Source organism: Notamacropus eugenii, chromosome 4 (genome assembly GCF_028372415.1).
Source record: "Notamacropus eugenii isolate mMacEug1 chromosome 4, mMacEug1.pri_v2, whole genome shotgun sequence".
Classification (NCBI taxonomy): domain Eukaryota; kingdom Metazoa; phylum Chordata; class Mammalia; order Diprotodontia; family Macropodidae; genus Notamacropus; species Notamacropus eugenii.
The window spans coordinates 453,971,934-453,996,424 of NC_092875.1; the positions used below are offsets into that span (position 1 = coordinate 453,971,934).

Consider the following 24,491-nt stretch of genomic DNA (forward strand, 5'->3'; position numbering starts at 1 on the left):
CATAGAAGAAATGCTAAAGCCGGCCCCTCCCCCGCCCCACGCAGAGGCGGCAGCGCCGTGACGTCAGCACGCCGGCCGACGAGGAGAGGCGAGGCGGGGCTTGCTGCGCTTCGTTGTCGGCGTCTCGCGAGGGCTGCGTGCGTTCTCCGGTGCGCGGCGGGCGGCTCGCTCTTCTCCTCCCCGTGTTCTCGGGGCCGTGGGCCGGCCCTGCCGGACCCCTGAGCCTCGGCCGCCGGCCGGGATGTACCACAACAGCAGCCAGAAGCGGCACTGGACGTTCTCGGGCGAGGAGCAGCTGGGGCGCCTCCGCGCCGACGCCAACCGCAAGTTCAAGTGCAAAGTGGTGGCTAACGGGAAGGTTAGTGCGAGCCCCCGGCCCCCCGCGGCCTGGCCCGTGGGCCCCCCCGGGGGTCCCGACCCCCCCGGCCCGCCTTCTGCGGCCTCAGAGTCAGCGAGCCCAGCGCGCCTTCCTGGAGTCGCGAACCCCGAGCTCCGATCCAGCCCCCTGCCTGACCCGCTTCTCTGCCTCAGTTTCCCCGTCTGTCACTTGGAGATAGCAGCACGTGCCTCGAGGTTGCTGCGACGATCCAAGTAGACGTCGGTGCCCCCCGTGGCGGGGCGTAAAGAGCTGCGGAAGTGCTGGTTGTTCCTGTTGTTGAGACTCGAGAGCCGGGGAGCCTCTGAGGCACGCCCCAAGCCTGGAGGGCTAGTGCCCTGCCCGGGATCTCCGGGCTTAGACTCCAACCCAGGACTTCCGGCTCTCTTCCAGGTTCTTTATTTTGCGGAGGGTTGCAGATTGTTTCCAGCTAATGGTTGTGCCTTTTAAATTGGCAGAGGGTCGGTTCTACACTGCGAGAACCCTGACTTGAAATGCATAGCTGCTTTAGGGGTCGCTAACTTGTGGTGTGGAGTTGTGTGGTACTTTCCTTCCTCAGAATAGACCGTGGTGGTCCCAGCCGAGGAATTCATTCTCTTGTGACCCACTAACTGGTGAAGATCTTTATACCTGGCTAAATAGGTCGTAGGACTGCAATATTTATTAAGCACTTAGCATGGCAAGCAGATGCCAGGTATTGGGGATAGAAAGACAGAGAGAAACAGCCCCCACTTTCAGGCAGCCAACATCCCACCAGAGCAGACAGCGGGTGCATCTGTAGGCATGCACAGAATGTAACAGATAATCTTGAGGAGAAGGGGCGCAGCTAGGAGGACCAGGAAAGACCTTGTACAACAGGTGAGGTGGCACTTGAGAGCAGTCACCCTGCAGAGGTAAGAAGGGAAAGCATTCCAGGCATGGGCAGCACCTGGCGTAAAGGCATAGGTAAGAAAAGGCAAGAAGACGATGAGTATGGCGAGGCTGGGAAGTCTTGGTGGGGTATGAGGTGTAACAGTTTCAATCCTAGTATCTCTTTCCATTGTGTCAGACACATGCAAAGATGGTTACTGTTACTCAGAAGTATTCCCCTTCCCTAATTGGAAACCTCTTTCCCCTCTCTGACTTTTGTAAGCCTTACCCCTTCAGAATCTCTTCTTTGCCTTCATTAAGCTCTCCAGTCTCAGCATTTTCTCAGGCTCTGACGAATACTAGTTAGCTTTTTCCACTCCATACTGTCTTCTGCTCTATGATACCTTGCTCATTTGTCCTGTTGTCATTCATCTCTGGACTACCCTCATCACTTTACCTCTCCTGTTCCAACCCAGCTGACCTCAGCTGGAGGAAGACTTCATAAACTTTCTGGCCAGGTACCATTACAAGTTCATATTATCCAGCCTCAACTGAACCTTCACCGCCCTAGGGCAGTCGTTTTAGTGTTCCCTAATAGAGTCCTTATCCAGTTGCCCAGAGAAGGTGACAAATTTGAGGCCGTTTGACAGGAACTCCATTTCCTACTCTGTCCTTCTTTCCTCCAGTCTCAGAGGTGACTTTTTGCCTTGCCAGAGCCAGCCTTTCTACTGTGTGCACCCTTGAGCCCATCACCTTCAGCAGATTGACACACTTAGTCTTCCTTAACCGCTTCTTCAGTCTCAATTTCACTACTGCTTTCAAATATACCTCTTTTAAACATCTCTTGACCCCGCCATCACCTCAAGCTATTGTTTAGTATCCTTTATTTTTCAACCAAGCTCCTTGAAAAAGGTTTCTGCATTCATTGTTTACACAATGTTGAGCCCTTTGTAATCTGGCTTCAGACTTCTTCACTTAACTAAAACTTCTCCCTGCAGAATTGGTAAGGATCTTTTAATTGCCAAATCTGTTGTGGCCCTCTCCTCCTGGATAGTCTCTTCTAGTCTCCCCTTCATCCCCTCCCCCACCTCCAGACTTTTCACACCAATTGCTTATTGGACCAGCGCTTTCAAACTGGATTTCCTGGTGACATCTCAAATTTAACATGTCTTCAACTGAACTCATTAACTCTTCCTATCCATCCTTCTTCCAAACTTGCCCTGTGAAGGACACAACTATCCTTCCTGTCCCCCAGGTTTGTAATGTCAGCTTTATCCTTGACTCCACTTTCCCTTACCCCATGTATCTAATCAGTTGCTAAAGTTTGATATTTCTACCTCTACATCTCTTTCATCTAATACTTTCCGTCTATTCACGCAGCTACCACCTTAGTTTAGGCCCTCATCGCCTCTCACAAGAGTTGCCAAGTTGATTAAGTGAGGTAAAGTGAGATAAAGGTAGTTGACAATAACATTGAGAGGTTGTGAATATGGTTGACTGAAAGGATGATGGGGCCCTTTGGAAGAAGATTATAGGTTTTGGACATACTGTGTTTTCAGTGCCTATGAGACATCAAATTCAAATGTCCAGTGGGCAGGTCATTCAGATCTGGGATTGAACTAAAACTGGGGGATTGGATTTGTAGGTCTGTTCATGTTATGTGTAGATACGCATTGCAACTAATGGTGTAGTGGTTAGGACACTGTAGACAGAAAGCCCTGGATTAAAATCTTGCGTTAGAAACTTGTATAAGATGAGTTTGGATTCAGTGGCTTCTTTTTTTAAAAATTCTATTTTGTGGAATGAAATAAACATTTCCATAACATTGTACAGTAAAAAAGGTGATTGTACACAGTAGATTTGTAGTTTTATGTACAGCCTGCTGTTCTTTTCAAATATACAATACAGTTCTTATGTACGTTTCTTTTTCCTTTTTTGCTTCCCTTCCCCTACCCCCACCTTAGAGGTGACTGCCATTAGACACAGGTGTGTGTGTGTGTGTGTGTGTGTGTGTGTGTGAAATTATTCTCTACATACTTCTGTTCATCAGTTCTTTCTCTGGATGCAGATAGCATCTTCATGTGTCCTTTATAGTTAATTTGGGTATTTATAATAGACAATTCAGTGACTTCTTAAGGTCCTTTCAAGCTCTAATCCTAAGTCTTATCCTATGATCCCGTATCTAATGTTCTTTCCTCCATAACTATGTATCATTCTCTTCCTGCTTACTAGCAAAATTGGTATTTGTTGTGAAGCAGACATGGATTAGGCATTGTGCTTCTATTTATTTGGGATGTGTGCAAAGTTTGGTTTGGGGAAAAGAATGCTAGATGCTTTGTCTGAAGTTATTTGGTAACTTTTTTTCTTAAAGGTTCTGGCAAATGATCCAATCTTTCTTGAACCTCATGAAGAATTGGTAATCTGCAAATATTATGAGAAAAGACTGTTAGACTTCTGCTCCGTATTTAAGCCTACGATGCCAAGGTCTGTTGTGGTAAGTTATGGGCAGGGTGGGTGAAGAATAATACTTGAAAACAAGCTTAGTCAAATCAGACAGGTTTCTAAACTCTGAACTGTCCCAGCTTTGTTCACTATTTACACAAAATATCATTTCCACATATGTATGTAATCAATATTGATGTCATTTTTGTGCTCAGCCATAACAGACAAGGTTATAGGTACCATAAATTGACTTCGAAGTCTTCATAAAACCTGATTTCTTCTCAGTATCAGAAGTTTTTTCCTAACCCAGACTATGCTTTTCATTCATCCTTTGAAAGCTGTAATCCTCTGATATTCTGTCATGTATTTATGGAAATCAAGCCCTGCCTATTTACAACCCAACCTGGTAATCTTGCTCCTTGCTATAACAGGGACCTGCAGATCATAGCTTTTCCCTGTCTTTCTCCCCATGAAAAAAATTCTTTTAATTACCATGTATTTATTTTTTATATCTTGTATTCTCCCCAATGGAATATAAACTGTTTGAAGACAGAAACTTTTATTTTTTAACTTTGTCTTTATTATCTAACACAGTGCCTAGTATGTAGTAGGTAATTAATGCATGTTGATTGACGTGTTGGTCCTTGTCAGTTAAGACCTCCTAAATACTTACTTCTGGATCATGACTGGTCTAACAGGTTGAACCTAATAGAAAATAATGTGTTCTTCAGATGGAAAAACTTAAGCACATTGAAAACATGAAGCCCATTTAAAAAAAAATAGCATGCATAATATTTTGTCTCTTTCATGAATAATGTGCTATATAAGTATTTAAATTTCCTGGTTCAAATAAATTTATGGAATGTGTATCGCCAAGGCAATTATTCACAGCACTGGTGGTGAATATGAATATGCCAATGTAGTTCTCAATCTCAACGTATAAAAGACTCTCTATGTAAAAGGCAGAAGACAAAACATTTATTTAAACACCAGAAAGCCAAATCTGTTATGGTGACCAAGAAGTTAATAAACATGATCACAGCAGGGGGCAAAGCCATTCTCAAACCTCCCCTCCCTCAGCCAGAGCCTTCTCACTATCAACTGTCACACTGTATCAGTTGCCTGTGTTCTATCCCCTCTGAGCTGAGCCCACTTGCTCACTTCCTCTCAGTTCTGCCCCACCCTTCCTGTTCCACATTTTCAGCAAGCTCCTCCCTCCACATGTGACTCAGGGCTTCCAGATCATATTGGCCTACTAATTAATGAGAAAGATCTTATCATTTGAATTACTATTACAGAAGGCTTTTTATATACTCTGAGATGTAGCTGTCTCTTTAGCCTTGAAAGCAGTGAATGTTTTGCTAATATACTGTCTTCTATAAATCAAGTGTTTAGAAGCATGATACGTGAATGATCTCGTTGAGGGATTGTGAATTCCTCAAATAGTAAGAACTTGAAGAGAGATTTGATATTTTTAGGTTTGAGGACAACCTGAGCACATGATCTTTCAAGTACGTAACTACAGTACGTTGAATTTAGTAATTTACGGAATTGGAATTGAATAGGATCTCAGAGTCTATCTAGTACTTTACAACATGTTTAACAAGTGGTCTTCCAGGCCTTGTTTGAAGGCTTCCAGTGATAATGAACCCCAATACCTCTTCATTTATGTAGCTCGTTCTACTTTTGTATAGCTATGATCATTAGGTAGTTTTCCTTATATCCAGCTTAAATTTCATGTGGCTTCAGTAACATTACTATTAATTCTGTCTTTAAGAAAGATTTTCCATTTTGAACTTTTCTCATGTTGCCTTTATGGCAGCTTTCATCATTATTGAGGATGAAGATGATGATAGTTGACATTGGGCTTTAAGGTTTGCTAATATTTTCTGTACATGATTTCATTTGATTCCATTGGTTTTGATGGAAAGTTCATCTTCATAGTATGCCTATGGTTCATGGAGGCTTTTTTCCACCTTCTAGCCATAAATGACAGCAGATGAGCTGACAGATGAATATTGTTTAGTTAGTGTTTACTAAAAAGTGATAGACAAGTAAATGAGAATAAATATGTTTTTAGATCTTATGATGATTTAACCCATTCCTGGATCATTCTCTGTTACACCTTTGGGGAGTTGAGAGGTGGTATTGTTCATTCAGTTATGTCCATGACCCCATGCTATAGTACTGTCTGTGGGGCTTTCTTGGTGAAGATACTGAAGGGGTTTGCCATTGTCTTCTCCAGCGGATTAAGGCAAACAAGGTAAGTGACTTGCCCAGCATCACACAGCCGGTAAGTATCTGAGGTCACCTTTGAACTCAGGTCTTCTTGACTCTGGGCCCAGCACTCTTATCTACTGAACCCTCTCATTAAAATTAATTAAACTACAGATATGTAGTAAGAATAAGAGGAAGGCTGTGGGTGAGCTGTTTAAATTCATATATTTTAAAAGAGCCAGTTATTGGCTGTGGGATCTTTTGGTTGTTCAGAAACTTTTGTTATTATGGCACTGCTTGTATTCCAAATAATTGCATTTGTGGGGATCAAAACCTTAGCTAATTTGTGATGTTTGTATTGAAACTTAGTTCATGAGTGGCTATAATAAATATTTTCTTTAACTTAGGGTACAGCATGTATGTACTTCAAACGTTTTTACCTCAATAACTCAGTGATGGAATATCACCCTAGGATAATAATGTAAGTAAAAACATAGCACTTTAAAAGTCTTTGTCTAATTGGTTATTTAAATTTAGGAAGAGGTTTTTCTGTTGTACAACTGAGTCATTGAAGACTGAATTTTCCAACTTACCATACTTTTAAAAGTTTAAATGTGTGGAATTCTTTTCCTTGTAGGCTTACTTGTGCATTTTTGGCATGTAAAGTAGATGAATTTAATGTGTCCAGTGTGCAGTTTGTTGGGAATCTTCGAGAGAGCCCTCTTGGACAAGAAAAGGCACTTGAACAAATTTTGGAATATGAACTCTTACTTATTCAGCAGCTTAATTTTCACCTCATTGTCCACAATCCTTACCGGCCATTTGAGGGTTTTCTCATTGACTTGAAGGTAAGTCTGATAATTCAGAAGTAAACTAATACAGTGTTCTGATTGTGGTATGTCACTTAATATGAAAAGATATTACTCTTAAAATGACCTCTTAGTTAAAAGTATATAAGTATCAACATCACTTTATTAGGGTTACTTGAGCCATATACAAATTAGAATCTCATTTTAGTTTGGAATCCTTACAGTAGGTCTATTTTCAACACCTTTTTAAATTTATGTATTTATTAAGAAATATTAGGAGAATCTTGTCATATTACAGCAAAGCTAACAATCAGCATTTATAAGAAAGCCCTCTATGTTGTATTACATAGTATATCTGGACATAACGAAATTAAGGACCACAGTTCTAACTTTTAGGTATACTAGATTATGATTTGGCTAATTACCATTTTGCCTGTTACTAATAGAACACCAACAGGGACGCACCTTTGAATTATTGAAGAGGAATTGACCAAGGCCTTGATGGGTTCTGGGGGCAGTGTGATCCATCAAACAGTAGCTCACCTTAGTGCTTCAACTTGCTATCTTGGAACAGAAGAGAGATTCTTCAGTTCTACTTTGATATGCAGAAATCTTGTTGGTGCTCTGGTCTCTTGAGGTCAGTCAGTTTAAATATTCACATCAAAGGGAGTTTTGGAGTCATAGATTGACCATGATAGTGGTCTGCATCATTTGGGGAGAATTGACAAGTTTTCATCAACCCAAGTTTAATTTCAAGTCACTCCTTTTATAGGCCAGACTTAAGGTCGTAGCAACATCATTAGTCTAGTTCATGAGCTCACTTGTCTGTGTTGGCAGAGTGGATAAAGGACTAGTCTTGGAGTCAGGAAGATACAGATTCATATCTTGCCTCTGATAATCGTTCTTTTTGTGACCCTGAGCAAGTGATATCATCTCCCTGAACTTCATTTTCCTCATCTGGAAAGTGAAAATAATAATAGGGTTGTTTCTGAGGATCAGATGATGTAACTTACGTAAAATACTTTGCAAACCTTATAATATTGTATATACCTGAACTTTTCTATTTTATGTGCCATGGTACTCTTGTTGTCTATTGTGTGAAACGGGACACACACAGAACAAAGAGATCAGTACCTGGGGTGGTATTATCTTGCCTCCTCAGTGGTTTTTACCCACTCATTCCTTTTAATGTGACACAAGGGAAGGGCAAATGGAAGTAAAGGATCAGTGATTTTGCATCTGCCTGGCATTTTCCCTAGTGGCTAGCATAGCATCTACCGTTCTGAAGACGTCCTCCTAAAAGTACCCTATTCAGAAGAAACCAATTTCTCAAATTATTCATCTGTTATAAATAAAATATTTTACAAGTATTACATATTGGTCTTTTTTTCTGCCTCAGGGAACAGTGGTGTAGGAAGCTAGCAAACTGCTAAAACATTGACCTTAGTTATTTGTTCTTTGCTGTTTTCTAATAGAACATACAGTTTTACGTGGGAAATTTTATTAAATTGCTTATCATTATTAAGCACAAAAATAGTGCTTCTTTAATAAGTATTTTCCTTTTAATATGATTTAAAACAAACTGTTTAATCCCTGCTCTTTGTTTTTTAGACTCGTTATCCAGTACTAGAGAACCCAGAAGTTTTAAGGAAAACAGCTGATGACTTTCTTAATAGAATTGCTTTGACAGATGCTTACCTTTTGTACACACCTTCACAGATTGCTCTGACTACCATTCTATCCAGTGCCTCCAGGGCTGGAATTAACATGGAAAGGTAGAGTTTTGTTTTACGTTTTAGGTTCACCCTTTGCATTTATTTACCACTGATGGAGACCCTGTTTTTTTTTAGTAAAGTACTGTTTTAAAACGTTATCAATTCATGTCCCTGAGTTTAAGGGTTGTCTAATAATAGAAATTTTTAAGAAGTGGAACAGAGTGATTGAATCCTTTTTCAAAGTTCTCTAAAAATGATTCATTCCTGTCTAAAAGTTGGTGTTGACAAGATTCTTCAAAACCTTTCACAGGTTGGTATGGCATATATAGGAATTTTTTCACTCTATTATCTAGAGTTTTAGCAGAGACATAGCATGTATAAATGGTAACCATATGTAGATTATATACAAGCAGTTGGGTGGCACAGTGAATATAGAGTCAGGAAGATCTGACTTCAAATCCGGTTTTAGATGCTTACTAGCTGTGTAACCCCTAGGAAAGTTACATAATTTTTGTGTGCCTCTATTTCCTCATTTGTAAAATTAGGATAATAATAGCCCCTGTCTTCCCAGGATTGTTGTGAAGATGAAAAGAGATGATAATTTTAAAGTACTAACACAATACCTGGGATCTAATAGGAACTTTATAAAAGCTGGCGGTTGGTATTAATGTTATAGTAAAACCTTATGATTAACTTGGGAATAAGAGATTACCAAGGGAACTGATTAGAGCAAAATTGACCACGTGAAATGACATTTGCAGCAGTCCACATTAGCATTCCCACACCTCGGGAGAGAAGCGTGTTTTCTTATTTCTTTTTCAAAGACAAATTCATTCATTCTAATTACATAGCATTCAGTTTCAGGGTTTTTGTGTTTAATTTTTGGTGATTTTGTTGACATGGCTATAATCATTGTATATATTGTTTTCCTGATTCTGCTTATTTTACCATTACTTAACAGTTCATATGTCTTCCCATGGTGCTCTGAAATCTTATTCATCGTTTCTTGTGGAAATATAGTAAAATTCTACAATACGTTCGTGTTTTAGTCATTTCCCAACTGGTGGGCATCTAGTTTGTTACCATTTCTTTGCCACTACCATCAGTGCCCCATGAATATTTTGGTGTATGTGGGACCTTTAATTCTGTCTTTGACTTTCAGTGATCAGTGCCTGCCAGTGGAATTTCTGGGGAAAAGGGGGTGCACATTTCAGTTCTTTCCTTCACCTAATTGCAGGTGACTTTGCCGGGTGGTTGGAGCAGTTGTTAGCTCCTCCAGCAGTATTTTAAAGTGCCCGTCTTTGTACATCCCTTCCAATATTGACTGTTTCCGTCTTCTGTCATACTTGCTGGGTTTAAGAGGTGTGTTGTTTTAATTTACCTTTATCTTATCATTAACAATTTGAAACAGTCCTTCATGTGGGTGTTAATAGTTTTCATTTCTTTTGAGAACTGTTCACATCCTTTGACCACTTAACCACTGGGGAATATTTTTTAGTCTTACATATTTCTGTTAGCTGCCTCCATTTCTTAATCTCAAACTCTTATCAAGGATACTTAATGCAAAAGCTTTTCCCCCCAATTAATATCTTTTCTTTTTATCGTAGTTGATTTGATTTTGTTTTATGCAGCTTTTCCATTTTCAGTAATCCAGGTTATCTGTTTTATCTTTTGTGATTACTTTTGACCTTTGATCCAGAACTTTTACCATAGCTTGTTGGAGGTACTTAATTGGGTTCTCTTAGTTTTTTATGGTGTGATCTTGAATATTTGGATCATATCTCCATTTCGAACTTGCTGTAATATATATATATGTGATATATATTGATCTTGTGGTGCTTTTACAAGATACTGTGTTCCATATTCCAGATAATCAGATCATAAATTTGAGGAGTATCTGAATGTTCAGTTCTGCTACTCAGTGCCATATGGAATTTGGAAGGAAAATACTGTATTATAATCTTTTTTTGACACCCAACAAAAAGTTTGATAGAACTTCAAAAAGTTATTTAGATTACAAAGTTTTGGGGTTGGAAATTAAATGGCAAAAATGTTCTGGTTATTTTTTATCATTCCTGTGTGTGGTTTGTTTTTTTCCTATTATCCTCTACAGTGCGTTCATGCTGCTGGTCCTTTCCTTCCTTCACTTTTTTCCCATTCTTTCCTGTCACATTGTTTAGGTCTCCATTTATTCTGTAGTGTCTGCTTTCTTTGACTTTTTTACTTACTTGGGTTTATCCTTTTATCTTCAAAAGCGACAACTTGATAATTTTAAAAAAAAACACACAATTGATATTTAATTGTAAAGCAGTGGAAATTCTAATCATCCTAATAATTCATAAGCAGAAAAAAAAATCTGAGACTATGTTAAGTAGATGTTTTTTAATATCTTTATATTGTTAACAGAGTCATGTCAGGGTAAAGTATATCCCTGACCACTGACATGCATGATGCATTGTACATGCATGCATATACATATACATGCATGTGTGTATACGTATATACATGTGTGTGTGTGTGTGTATGTATGTAAAATGCTTAGCAAGTTTTCATTGGGTAAATGAATGCCTGAAAGATGAAACCTAATAGTCCTAGTATTCCGCTTCTTTTATTTGTTAAGCTTTATGACATGTAAAATATTTTAAATAACAGGATATTAATTCATTTGATAAAGTAGTAGATAGAGACTGCTTAGCCCTGGTGTCAGGAAGACATTAGTTCATATTTGACATCTGGTAAATATTGGTTACATGACCCTGGACAAGAAACTTCTCTTTGTTCCAGACAGCTTTCTTAAACTAATTATCATTCAGTCTGCATTGGCGGAGAAAGTTTCCATACTTATTATTTCCCCCACCCAGTTTATTACCAGAAAATCTTTTGTCCATTATAATCCTTGTGCGATTTATTTCTACCTCTAAAATTTTGGTTATTTTAAAAATATTGAAATTTTTTTTTCAAAGAACAGAAATTGATTTCTTATAGTTGCTATAAATCTACAGTAATTGCAAATTATTAACAAAAAGATCAGTCTATAATTTTCTTTTTTCTTTTTTTAGTTACTTATCAGAAAGTCTTATGCTAAAAGAGAATCGAACCTGTTTGTCACAGTTATTAGAGACAATGAAATGTAAGTAAAGAAGCTTTTTGAGGAAATACTTGTTGCAAAATGGTATTTTCTATTAATCTTGACTGAACTACATTTTTCTTAAGGTAGATTTATAATTATATATAGGCAGAAAATACATATTTGTGACAAAAGGCACATAAAAAGAAACACTTTTCATTGCAGATAATAAACATGGAATTCACTTCAGAGATTGAACATACTGAAAATACTATTGGGACAACCTATATAAAATATGTTTAATATAAATTTTAATTTATATAAATTCATAGAGTCAGAATCTCAGAACTCAAAGGGACCTTTGAGGTTTTGTACTTGAACATGAGAGTCCCTTCTACAACACCCCAGGGAATAGAGATTGAACCCCTTGGAGACAGAACTTGCTACTTCCCCAAGGTAGCTTATGCTATTTTTGGATAACTATAATTGTTAAGAAATTTTATTCTATTAAATCAAAATTTGCCTCTTTGGAACTTTGACCCATTATTCTCATTTCTGCCATCTGGGGCCAAACTGAGTAAGTTTAATTCCTCCTCCACAAGATATTTTTTAAATTAATTTGCAGATGACATTAAAAGCAAGCTGCCATACTATATAATAGACTCCAAAAAGATTTTGACACATTAGAACGTTGGAGTGAATCTAATGTAATGAAATTAAGTTTAATAAATGTTATAAAGGTTGAGTCTTATTTGTGAAGTCAATTTTTTAAACCTAGATACAAGATGTTCTCTGCCTCTTTTGTTTTATTTTTAAATCTGTGAGAGGGTTTACCAGTCAACAGTGTGATGTGGCAGCCATCAAAAAACTAAAGCTCTCTTGGACTGCATTATAAAAGGCCAAGCTTTTAGGAGTAAGGAGACAGTCCCTTTGTACTCTAAACAAACAAATCTGGAATGTTATCTTCAGTAGCTAAAGGTACTATAGTTTGGGAAAGACATTAATAAGCCAGAGAATTCCCAGAGAAGAAAGCCGGAATGGTGAAGGGCTTTGAATCATTTGATTATCTGTTGAAGGAGCAGGGGGTCTGTAGCCTTGAGAAGAGAAGACAGCCTGTGTTCAAGTACTTGAAAGGCCTTCTTATGTTCTGTTAGACTCCAAGGGCCAGAACCAGGATCAGTGAGTGAGAATGGAAATGAGGTGGATTTAGGATCAGTGCCAGGAAGAATTTTCTAGCAATCAGCTGTGTTGGGAAGTGGTGGGCTTCCTTTCACAGGCAGCCTTTAAGCAGAGGTTGGATGACCCAGATGTTAGGTTATCCTAGGTATTCTTTTTCAGATATTGGTTGGCTTAGATAACTACTGCCATCCCTTCTAAAATTCTCTGAAAAATATTTGAAGGCACCTGTCCTATAATGTTTTTTCTTTCACAGTCTTTATATGACATGATATCCACCACCAACAATATGCTTCCTAACATGTGACCTTTGGAATCAAACATATATTCCAATTGTAGTGTTAAGAAGGGCAGCATAGAGTAGAACTCTCTCTTCATCCTAAATACTTTTTCTCTCTCAATAAAGCATAATCATTCAGTAAACTCTTAACAAGACTGTATGATGTACCAGGCAATGTGTTGGATGCCAGAGATAAAAAGACAAAAATGAAACTGCCCCTGGCGAAAAGGAGCATATTATATTAATATCTCATTAGTTTTTTTGACTGCCATGTCACACTTATAATAGATAACTGAACTTTCCATTCCCTGAAACCTCAGTCTTTTTTCAGAACTGATCTCCAAAGGTGCTTTCCTTATCTATACTTGGGAAGTTGATTTTTTAAAAACTGAAATATAGGCATTAACCTTTATAAAGCTCTGTAACATATTATTTTGTTAGTTTTGTGCCAGTGCCCTAGACTAAGTCTTTTAAATTTCTGTCATCCACAGTATCAGCTGTCTCCTAGTTTTGCATATCATCTACAAACTGATAGGTATCTTCAGCCAAGTTATTGATAAACACCATGGTGTCAGGGGTAGAGATCCATGCAACCTTCCATCTGAACTCCATCTGAGGTTTTCTTATAAACGGCCATTGGCCCATTTGAGATTGGTGTTATTCAGTGATTTCCAGATCTGCCTAATTGTATCGTTATCTATCCTACATTTTTCTACCTTGCCCACAGAGGGAGCATGAGAAAGATGCTTTGCTGAAATCTGGGCAAAATGGGTCCCTTAGGGAACAGGGTAGTCATTGATTTCAAATACTTCTCTATCCCTTCCTTGTCCTCGTAATTTTTTATTTGTAAAGAGGTTGGGAAACCCATTAAGACTGATTTTCAGAAGAAACAAGGCTAATTTTAGACCCTGTTGTTTGTTGACCCTTCAGCTACTTGTGTGAGGTACTTTGGCTATCTCAGGATTAATATGAGATAGTATGAGTGAAAGGGAAGAGATAATTGACCCACCTGGAGTCATCAGACCCAGCTAGTCTCACTTTGCTTCCCCAAACTGTTAACAACCTTGGGCAAATTAGTTCCCCTCAAAACCTCTTTCCCCCCATCTGGAAATTGAGTCTTAGACTAGATAAGTCCCTGCTCTAAAAAATATGAATGTTCAAAAATGTTCATATTTAGTAAATTCAGAGTTAGCTAACATTTATTAAATACTTACAGTGTACTGGGCACTGCTCTAGGCCCCAGAAGAGATAGAAAGTTTAAAAATAATGAGCAGACCACATCTTTGTGCAATGTCCAGTAGAGTGCATTGGAATGATACCCAAGTCCAAAGGGAACCAACAAACATAGGTAATAGTGATAAAACAAATTGATTCATTTAATAAGCCTAGAATTAAAGAAAAAGAAATAACCCCTACCTTCAAGAAGTTTATATGCCCTGCTAATGAGATATACTCTCAGATAATTAATTCAAGATATTTTGAAGAAGGGAGAAGCACTGACATCTAGAAGGATCATGAAAGGCTTTTTTCTAAGGATTCTAATGGGTAGAGACAACAGGGGAAAGCTCATTGATTACATAGTGGTAAGAGATGGAATGTCAAGGTCAGGGAACAGTGTGACTGGAATGAACAGTGCCTCAAAGGGAATAATAAGCTGTAAGGACAGAGAGAAGCCAGACTGTGGAGGACCTCAGTTGCCAGGCTGGAGAGTTGGCATGTCTTCGAGACAGGTGGGAGCTCCTGAAGAACATATTTGTTCTTGTAGCAATATGGGTCTAGTGGAGAGTGAATAATGCAAATTTGTGACAAGCTTTATGGGACTTCTTCCTTCAGTTTGGATTAGAGGGAAGCTGATAAAAGTACTAGGATTAGGTGGTGGGGGATAGTGCATGATTAATCTAATTCTGGGATCAGCATTGGAAAAGGAAGGGGAAAGGGAGTCTAGAATGTAGATGGACAAACCATAGTAATAAGAGAGAATAAGTTTAGGAACATTGAAAATGGAGAGGGATAGAGGATGGCAGTAGATTATGATCAATGTTTGCTGCAGTCCATGAGAGTTGAATAAGATTCCTTCCAAGTTTCTCTGACATTAGACCTAATTAATTAGCCTGATGCAATATGGATTTTTTTGAAAGTCCTTAAATTTTTTAAATTTGAAATTGGTTCATATTGAATATTAGTATGTTATCGTTGGCATCTGTAAAGCCTTATATCTCTGAGAATGTTATCTTATGAAGTTACAGATTTAATTTTCAATTTTGCTGTGTCAATAAAGTAACGCTTAACCATTTTGTCCCTTATTTACTACTGACCTTTGTTGAGGTTGGAATATTTACTTACAGATTGGTCAAATTAAGTTGTACATCTTTAGTTGTACCACTAGAGGGTTCACTTTCAAAGTGAACTATGGTTTTGATTCTGTAGATTTAGGAATCATTTAATGAATTGTAAAATTGGAAAGAAACTCGGATAATTAGACCGACATTTTCTTTTTAGAAAAGAGGGCAACAAAATGTTTTTGTTTTTTTAAAATGTCTGTATTTTCATTCAAGATATATTTTTAAATGGAAACTAGATATTAAATTTGTAAAAATACGGTATGTTCTTTGAAATAAAACATATCTGAAAAAAAATCACATTGGATCAAAACTGTTATCCTAGAGAATGTTTGAATTCACATAGTGACTTAATTGAATGTTTTATTTGTTACACAACTGGATGATAGACTAATTAAAATCTGTAGATATGTATAATTAACTAACACTGGAGCTGGATATAGGCCCAAGGGTTCTCCCACACAACAAATTCTTAAGGGGTTTATGTAATCCTTTCTTTCCCCCTTAGCTTAGAGAGTCTATTTAGCAATATAAAAGAATTTGATTACTCACAGAGTTATTGCTGGAGTTATTTGCTTTTGTTCTAAAATGATTTTTTTTAAACTTAGAAATCATATAACTCCTGATAAAATTGCTACCTTTTAGTTAAAGGGTTAGGGAACATTCTTCCCAATTACTTTGGGAAAAACAACCCTCTACCCCAGATTGTCTGTATGATGATATAACCTGTACCGTACCAGGTTGCTGGACTATTTTCTGTGTATAGAGATAGTAGTGCCTCATCCTCTCAGGGTGTATGTTTCTGTTTCTTTTTCCAAATGTAATAAGTTTGCCCTGATATTTTAACTCTTTTACTCATTCTGTAAAGCATTTCCAAAATAACCTGCCAGTGTTTGGGGTGTGCAGTCTGTAGCAAGGAAACAGAATAGTAATTAACCCACATACAGTTTAAACCCCATAATCCTGAGATGCCTTGCCAGACTACTAGGTACTTCATAGTGTGTTATTATGCATCGGATTGTGCTAAAATATTAACCACAAAGCATATGAATTAGGATTCTTTTTAAAGGTGGAAGGGACCTTATATTAGAGATGCATTTGGTCTGGATTGTATCCACTTCCCTTATTTTACAGATTAGCAGCCTGAAATCCAAGAACGTAACATACCCAAGGCCACACAGCTAGTTAATTGCAGAGACGAACAGAATTTAGGTCTCCTCCTAGGGCTGGAAGACAAACATAAAAACCTATTGCTTCTTTCTTCCAGTATCTTGGGTACTTGTCTAACTGATTCTTGAGTAGAACTGGAAAAGAACATCTTTGCTCAGCACAGGGGCTAAAGACAAGGAGCAGAAGTAGTTCTTGTATATTGGGACAAGAGCTTCAAACCAAAGAAATGTCAACAGATGAGATCCTAGTATTGGAGAAGTGGGGATAGGATAGTGCATAGATTCTCCATGGCAGTGCTTTCATGGGATAGGCTTGGACCCATAATTAGGCAAGAACTGTAAAACATACTAAATATAGTATATGTACATGTCTATCTGTATATAATATCTCTACATATAACATAACTACAATTTAGTCTTAATTATACTTCAGTTATTTAATGATAGTTGTCATTTCATGATGTGTGTTCCCGAATGTAAGACTTTTATTTCCTAGATTTTGGTACAGTATAATGTTGTTATTTCAGCTTCTGTTTTGGTTTTGAAAGCATGAGATATTACGGAAACAGTCTTGTTCTTTAAAAGATCATTCCTGTTTTTCTCCCTTTTGGCAGTGGGCTTTATTGTGTTTAAGTTAAATATTTTCATATCTCCATAGGCATGAAAACCTTAGTAAAGAAGTATGAACCACCAAGGCCCGAGGAAGTTGCTGCCCTAAAACAGAAGCTAGAGAAGTGTCATAGTGCTGAGCTTGCATTTAATATAAATGTGTAAGTCAATGAGGATGTTACCTTTGGGCGCTAATTTAGTCCTAGAAGCAGTCATTTACATTTTTCTATATAAATATAACATACATTAATTTTTTTTCTTGTAAATTGGTAATGCGTGGACCAAGATGTAACGATGTTTGTAGGCCCACTTTAATCTTTTTATATTCACTAGTGATTGCGATATAGGGCTGCTACTCGACAACACAACATATACTCTGTATTGGGAAGGGAAGGTAGGACAGGTAGAGTAAGATGCAATTATTTCCTATAGCTTTTCTGACTAGAGGTAGTTTTCTGAAAAGGGAAATCCTATAAAATTTTCTTTTGTGGAAAGATTGGGGAGATAATGGAGTACCTGTCATTGATTTGGATATTGAATTTTAAGGTGTGCTGTTAGTGCTTGATCTTCTTTGCAAAATAAAGAATCTTTTCAAACATAATTTTGTCACTGTAGAAGAACGCCAGGTAAGAGTGGGTGTGGGTGATTGGTTTGGGGCTGGGAATGATAAGACTGTCATAGTAAAACATGCAAAGACATTAACATTTCTGAAATATTTTAGGTGTAATTCTTAATTTACAATAGAGATTAAACTTTCAGTCTAATTACAGTTCTTTGTTGGACTTGAATAATTTAATTTGAAAATATTTGGGTTCTTGATCACATCAGAGATAATGAATATTTTGCTACATGGATGGCTATGGGTGGAAGCATTAGTGAAGTAAAAGGTAGAACTGAAACTTAGATCACATGTATGTGACTGACTTTTATTCACTGTAGTTATGGATTGGTGCAGATTCATGATACATTAAAAGACTGATGGAATACACACATATCTGTAGTTATAACCAGAGTTATTAAAAAATTCCCAGTTCATCTCGGAAGTTTAAATTTGTAGCTTATCTCTCCTGCGTTTTAATGGCAAGGAAAATAAATTGAAGGGATTGTGGAGAAATAGCAAAACACCCCAGAAAAGTATTTATAAAAAATTATTGAGTGGAACTTGCCCTAAATAGATTTTATAGTGGGCTCAAACAGCTTTCCCCTTAGCTACTCTTATGTTAGTTACCTTAGCCTGTAGAACTGAATTGTTTTCCAAAGCACCTAATAGGTAATAAACATTTTTTTCATTTTTTTCCTCCAACCCTGATTTTTTGTGTTTTTGGCAAAATTGTACATTTTACTCATAGAAAACACTGGGTTAAGATAGATATGTAATTTTGTTATGTTACTGAAACTTTATGAATATTTTTCCTTTAAATCAGAAAGAAGAGGAAAGGTTATGAAGATGATGAGTATGTCTCAAAGAAATCTAAGCTGGAGGAGGTTAGTATTTTTCTTCATTAGAGAATTTATACCCTAAAAGTAGTTACTCTCATTATATAATACAACTTTGTTCCTGTTCTATGGTTTTGGGCAAGGCCTGAATAACAAACTACCCAGTAAACTGCAAATAGAGAAAGATGTGTGCCCATTTTTAAACTTTTTGATTTAAAAAATTCTTTATTCTGAATTTAATGAGCAACCCACCGCCACCCTCCCTGATAAAAAAAAGAACATTTCTGTATACAAAGTACAACAAGAAAAGTGGATATATGTGAATCCATGAATCTGTTAAGTAAAATTTGCTTTTTTACAAAAGCAAATAAGAAATTTAGCTTGTTACTTTCAAAGCTATCCTGCTTGTGTCCTTCTTTGGGACCACCCTGCACTTTTCTGCATTTAAAAAATGCTTCATTCACTGCTTTTTTTCCCTCCACTCAAATTTCTCCTTACCTCCATAAAAAGAAGAAAAAAATAGTCTTTGAAGCAAATGAGCATGGGCAAACAAAACAAATTCACATACCATGTCTTCCCCCCAAAAAAGTATGTTTTGTGATGCACTTTTCGTCCATTATCTCTCAGTCAAAATGTGCTTTTTTTTGAGCCATCTTTTTTTTCACTTTTTCTTCTAAGTTCTCACATGTCATGCTACTGCAGGAAAAGGATCTTGGCCTCAGCTGTATATGATCTGAAGAAGCTGCATAGGGTTGATTTCATTTTTTTAGTTTTGTTATTATCAAGCACAGCTGATAATTGCTATCTGTTTTTCTGCTAAATAAAATTAGGTATTTGTTAGATTGTTGTGAAAAGCAGCATGGCTGGTGCAGTGAATAGAGAGCTGGCCTGGGAGTCAGGAATGTCTCAGGTTCAAGTCCCTCCTCTGACATATATTTAACTGGGCAAGTCATGTCACTTTTCTTGCAGTGTTGTGGGTAACTCTTTTTGAGACCATCAGTTGTGAAGCAAGTGTCATCTGCTTATGCAGCTCCCTTAGGAAATCACAGGTTCAATACCAAAAAAATTGTGTTAGTAAGTTTGAGGATTTTTTAAAAAGTCTGAACCTATAATTTAATTAGTATAGGAAACTGTAGTGAGGAAACTCCCTTACAAATGCAGGTCACATTTGTCCTGCACCTTAGAATTTTAGAGTTGCTGAGGCTTAACTTATATAAGTTAAGTGACTTGCCTAGGATCACACAGCTAGTAAGTATATGACACTGGATATAAATTCTGTTCTTCCTGACTTCAGGGCCTACACTTTATTCTGTCTGCCATAATCCATAGCTGCCTCTTAATAAATTGTAGTAGTTCATTATGATCTAACAAAAAAACATTACCTATTAAATTTAAGGGACTATACTAAAAGCTGGCACTACAGAGATAAAGTAAATGTAATAGATGAAAAACTGTTCTTATGGAGCTTATAATCAGAGAGGTTGGAGGGAGCATGTTTGAGACATACTACCAAGGTAGGAGTAACAAAGACAATTACCAAGAAGCTAAATGTGGGATGTGAGAAAAAGAGAGACTGGGCTTAGGAAAAATTGGCAAGATAGCGGTGTCATTAAGCAGGTTTTTATGGGGAGAGGCTGAATTCCATTTAAACATGCTGAATTTGAGGTAATAGCTAACTTAAGGTAGCTAACAGGTAGATGGAGAAGAGAGACTGGAGTTCTTGGGAGAATTTTGGAGTCAATAGATAGATTTGAGTGTCAGGGTGCATAAGGGTAGCAACTGGAGCCTTGGGAACAAATAAGGTCATTAAGGGAAAGGATGTAGAGAAAGTAGTCGAAGGCCCAGAACAGAATTCTAGGAAGCAGCACCTAACAGGACAAGAAAATAAGGGCCCACCAAAGAAGAAGGAGCAATAGTCATAGTGGTGTGGTACAATATCAAGAAGGCCAAGAAAGTAAAGATACCAGGAAGGAAGGCGTAATCAACACTGTTATGCCAAAATTAAGGGGTGATTTGTACTGCAAATCACCTGCAAAAAAAAAGAAGAAATGGGACAAACTTTAGAAGATCTGGCACAGGGACTTTTATTAGATTTGTCCTGGAGTTATTTTTCAAAAGTTATACAACTAATTTGTTGACAATTTTATCCTTCAAAAGGGTGATAAATCAAGAAGGGAGAGCTTTTCTTCTGGATCTGATTGTCAGTAACCATGGAAAATTAGGGAGGAAATGGTGGGAACCTCAGAGGAAGTAACCACCACTGTGGAGTTTGTGACAGAGGAGGGCTGAAAAAGTTCTGAGTTGCAACTTACATTTAGAGACAGCAGACCTCAGCTCTATAGTGTTCAGAAGAGTATATGTAGGAGCCCATGGTCTAAAGTTCTTTAGAGCAGCACTTAAACTGTGGGTTGCAATTCTGTATGGAGCCATCAAAAATTTGGCAATGGTAGAAGGTTTCTGAATGCACAGTGAGCAAAAGTTAATTAAAAATCATACACGTAACGAATCTGAGGTATCTCCGGCAGCGCTTGGCCATGTTTCACCGCAGTTTCACTGCAGCCTTGGTTCGGAACACGAAGCATGTGCACTGTTGCCCTGCACATGCCCTCAAGCTGTGCAATTGCAGATAACCTGCTAAAATTAGGAAAAGGAATTTTTGGTGGAAAAGGCTGAAGAAGCCCTAAGTCCAGAAGGGAGGAGAAGCTCTCAAATGAAATTCTGAGTACGGAGACATTTCTCCTAAGGAAAAAAAAAGGGAGTTGACTCAAGGGAACTATGTGTATGCACAGGCAAATCAGCAATCAATTTAGAATTAAAAGATAAGTACAGAAGGTAAGACAGAAAAATGGGTCACAGTCACCTAAAGATAGCATCAGGAGTTCTAAAGCTCAGAATAAGTTGAGTCTGCTTAGGAATAGTAAGAACCACAAAAAGAGCTTGAATTTTTTTTGAGCTCTCTCAGGGAAGGAGGAACTTCCAGTAAGATAGTACTGACAACTCAGAGTGGATGGACAGTAATGACAAAAACAGCTGCTTGATTCTTGTATTTTCTTTGTTCAGAGATCGTCATCTTTGAACTGGAAAGGGCAGGACATTTATGGCTGATAGAGAATTGATACCCCAGGACAAGTCATGTAAAGAGAGCGCTTGGCTGTTCTCAATGAATTCCAGTAACCTGCTTTAAATGAACCACATCAAGGGGGTACTGAAAGAACTGGATTAAGCCACTATCAGTTGTCTTTGAAAGGCTGTGATAAACAAGGGAGATGTTGCAGGAATGCAGAAGGTAAATGTCCCAAACTTTTAAAAAAGAGAAAAAAATAGACTTTGGAATCTATAGGTTTTGACTGATTCTGGATAGTATCCTACAACATATTATTCAAAAGGTGGTTAACCATCTAGAAAAAATCACTACAGAGATCCAAGACTAAATTTTATTTCCTTTTTCATCAGGGTTACTTGTAGATCTAATTAAATTCTAGCAAAATATGTGCTAGTTTTTGAAATTCTTGTGGAGAAGGTAGAGTTGCCAGCAGAGTTTATACTTAGTTGGATTTGGAAGTTGTTGAACGATAGGAACCAGAACCACCATTGATGGTTAATGTTTATGGGATCTGTGCTTGGCCCTGTGCCTATTTAACCATCAATAACTTACATTAAGGCTTATACTAAATGTCAGTTTGCAGATAACCCAAAGCAGGTATAAAGACAGGCTAGAACACTGGGTGGAATTGAACATGAAATTGAATAGGGATCCATATTTTGTCTTACAACTGTGAGGTTGATTTCTGTATTTAAGTCCAAGTATAAAAAAGGAGGAAGGGTGGCTGAAAAAGATTTAGTAGTCTTAATGGCTTCTGTGTTCGCATGACTCAGCCTATGATATTGGGGTGTGTTTCCAACAGGCACAGTGTCCAGGGGTGGAGGCAGTGTTCCCATCCTGCTCTGTCACATCAGTAGGAAATGGCAATTACCCTGAAGGACCACCAGAAATGTTCAGCAGACTTGAGTTCCGTCATAAGGAGTTTGGAATGTTTAAAGTCTGAAGAAAAGACTTAGGGCAGATGTGCGAGCTGTCTAGATATTTGAAGGAGTATCACCTGGAAGGATAGATTTGATGTTTTATAGGTGACCCCAGAAGATGGGAAGTACAGTTAAATAGGGAGAAGTTGCAAAGAGGCAGATTAAGGTTTGATGAAAAGAAAAAGTTCCCAATAAAGCTATTTTAGGATTGGAAATGAATTGTTTTCAGGAAGTAGTAGGCTCTTAGTTATTAGAGCTCTTTTTTACAAAGGTGGGATTACCATTTCTTAGGTATTTTAGGTGATTTTTTTTTCAGGTATAGATTCAATTAGGTGGTCACTTAGGTTCTTTTTAATTCAAGTTGTGAGATCATTGGTGAACTTAAATTTTTCAGTAGTGTTGGGGGCCAGCTGTCTGAATTGTACGGCATATGAGTGAAGGATTACAGAAATTCCAGTGTTTGCCCAACTTTGTAGCAAATAAACTTGTTTCTTAAACAATGTATATATTTTTTTCCTTTCAGGAAGAATGGACTGATGACGATCTTCTAGATTCCCTATGATTTTATGAGTATAACCAAAAGTGTTACGTTGGAACATTTAAAGTTAGGATTTCTTTATTTTGGGTCAAAAGTGTATGGTGAAAATAACTCCTTTTCATTAAACTTTTTCTATTTATCATACTTTCTCATTGCCTCCTTCTTTGGGACAGATGGGTTTTATATGAAGTGAAGTATGTCCAGAGTTCAGCCACATGGTTTGGACAAACTGTCTTCAGCAAAGCTACACTTAAGCTGTAGTTTACTTAGCATCCATTGTTTCTCAGACAGAAAGATGTTTTCAGATAAGCTACATGAGAAATTACCTGTGTTAAGAAAAAAATACTCTGATAAAGGATAAGCCTAAATTACCATTCAAGGCTGCACTACTCTTTCTGCCTGCCAAGTATCTCACGGAGATGCAGGAGCCACTAAGTAAAATGTTCATTAACTGCTTAGGTTTGGCCTTAATTTAGTTCAGGTTTATAGCTACTGATCAAAGAATTAGACTCTGGGGCAGTGAGTAAAGGAGAAAGAATGCTGGAGTCATGGGACCTGATTTCAAATTCCATTTCTACTACTTATCCATCTGGCTATGGACAGGACTGTTAAGTCCCACTGGGCCTCAGTTTCCTTATCTGTAGGGGCATTGGCAGTGTTCTATTATAATAAGTAACAAAATGCAGTTTTTATATGGGCAGCGAGGTGGTACAGTGGATAGAGATTGGGTCTGAAGTCAGGAAAGACCTATGTTCCCAAGTTCAAATCTGGTATCAAGCACTTACCTGTGTGACCCTGGGCAAGTCATTTAACCCTGTTTGTGTCAGTTCCTCAACTGTATAATTAGCTGGAGAAGTAAATGGCAAACTACACCAATATCTCACCAAGAAAAGCCCAAATAGAGTCAGTGTCAGGCAATAACAAAATACAACTTTTATGCCATAAAATTGGCAAATTACTTAATTTGCAAACTCAGGGAAGAATTTGAGATTTATCTTATACATCTTATTTCATGGTTTCAGTTTTTCCCCTTCACAAACAGGTCATACACACTTTTCTCATACTGTAGTTTAAAGTGTAACCAGGTTTTAAGGATGAATACCCTTCCTAAGAAGAAACGTTTTCTGGTTCATTAAAGCAGATCTGCAGACCCTTGGCATTGGAGGGGAATGCAATATCTCTGTATGTCTCTTCTAGATGAACAACACTATCTCTTTAATAAGATTGCTGGCAAAATTCTAGAATTTAAGTCCCTGACTGGATTGGACGATTGCAATAGTTAACCATTTATTTTTGAGAAAAGAAACATTTGTCCATAACAATCCTGTGATGCCTTTCCCTATTAGCCATTTTCATTGCCCTTTCCACAGTTCAAAGTATTTTCCTTTGGTGGAAAAAAGTCACAAGCCAAGTAAGAATTGAGCAGTTTAACCCTATTCTTGTCC

General features: G+C 37.7%; 1 protein-coding gene across 2 annotated transcripts; it reads left to right on the forward strand.

Annotated features, from left to right (window-relative positions):
• The first annotated feature begins 40 nt into the window (after positions 1-40).
• CCNH (cyclin H) lies at positions 41-23,190 on the forward strand. 2 transcript variants are annotated; one of them, XR_011966466.1, is made up of 10 exons: positions 52-358; positions 3,597-3,719; positions 6,292-6,365; positions 6,522-6,732; positions 8,305-8,468; positions 11,468-11,538; positions 17,098-17,209; positions 18,473-18,533; positions 21,546-21,771; positions 23,032-23,190. XR_011966466.1 is itself a non-coding variant. In XM_072606202.1 (9 exons), the coding sequence occupies exons 1-9, from the start codon at positions 242-244 to the stop codon at positions 23,068-23,070; spliced, it is 972 nt and encodes a 323-aa protein (XP_072462303.1). In that variant the 5' UTR covers positions 41-241; the 3' UTR covers positions 23,071-23,190. The 2 variants fall into 2 exon arrangements, 1 of the variants encoding a protein (XP_072462303.1); XM_072606202.1 differs by lacking the exon at positions 21,546-21,771 and having other exon boundaries at positions 41-358.
• Positions 23,191-24,491: the final 1,301 nt, after the last annotated feature.

Coding starts and splice junctions, on each gene's coding strand:
- CCNH (XM_072606202.1), top strand. CDS start 242: ATGTACCACAACAGCAGCCAGAAGCGGCACTGGACGTTCTCGGGCGAG. Junction 6,733..8,304: donor GTTTTCTCATTGACTTGAAG/GTAAGTCTGATA, acceptor TTTGTTTTTTAG/ACTCGTTATCCAGTACTAGA. Junction 8,469..11,467: donor GCTGGAATTAACATGGAAAG/GTAGAGTTTTGT, acceptor TTCTTTTTTTAG/TTACTTATCAGAAAGTCTTA.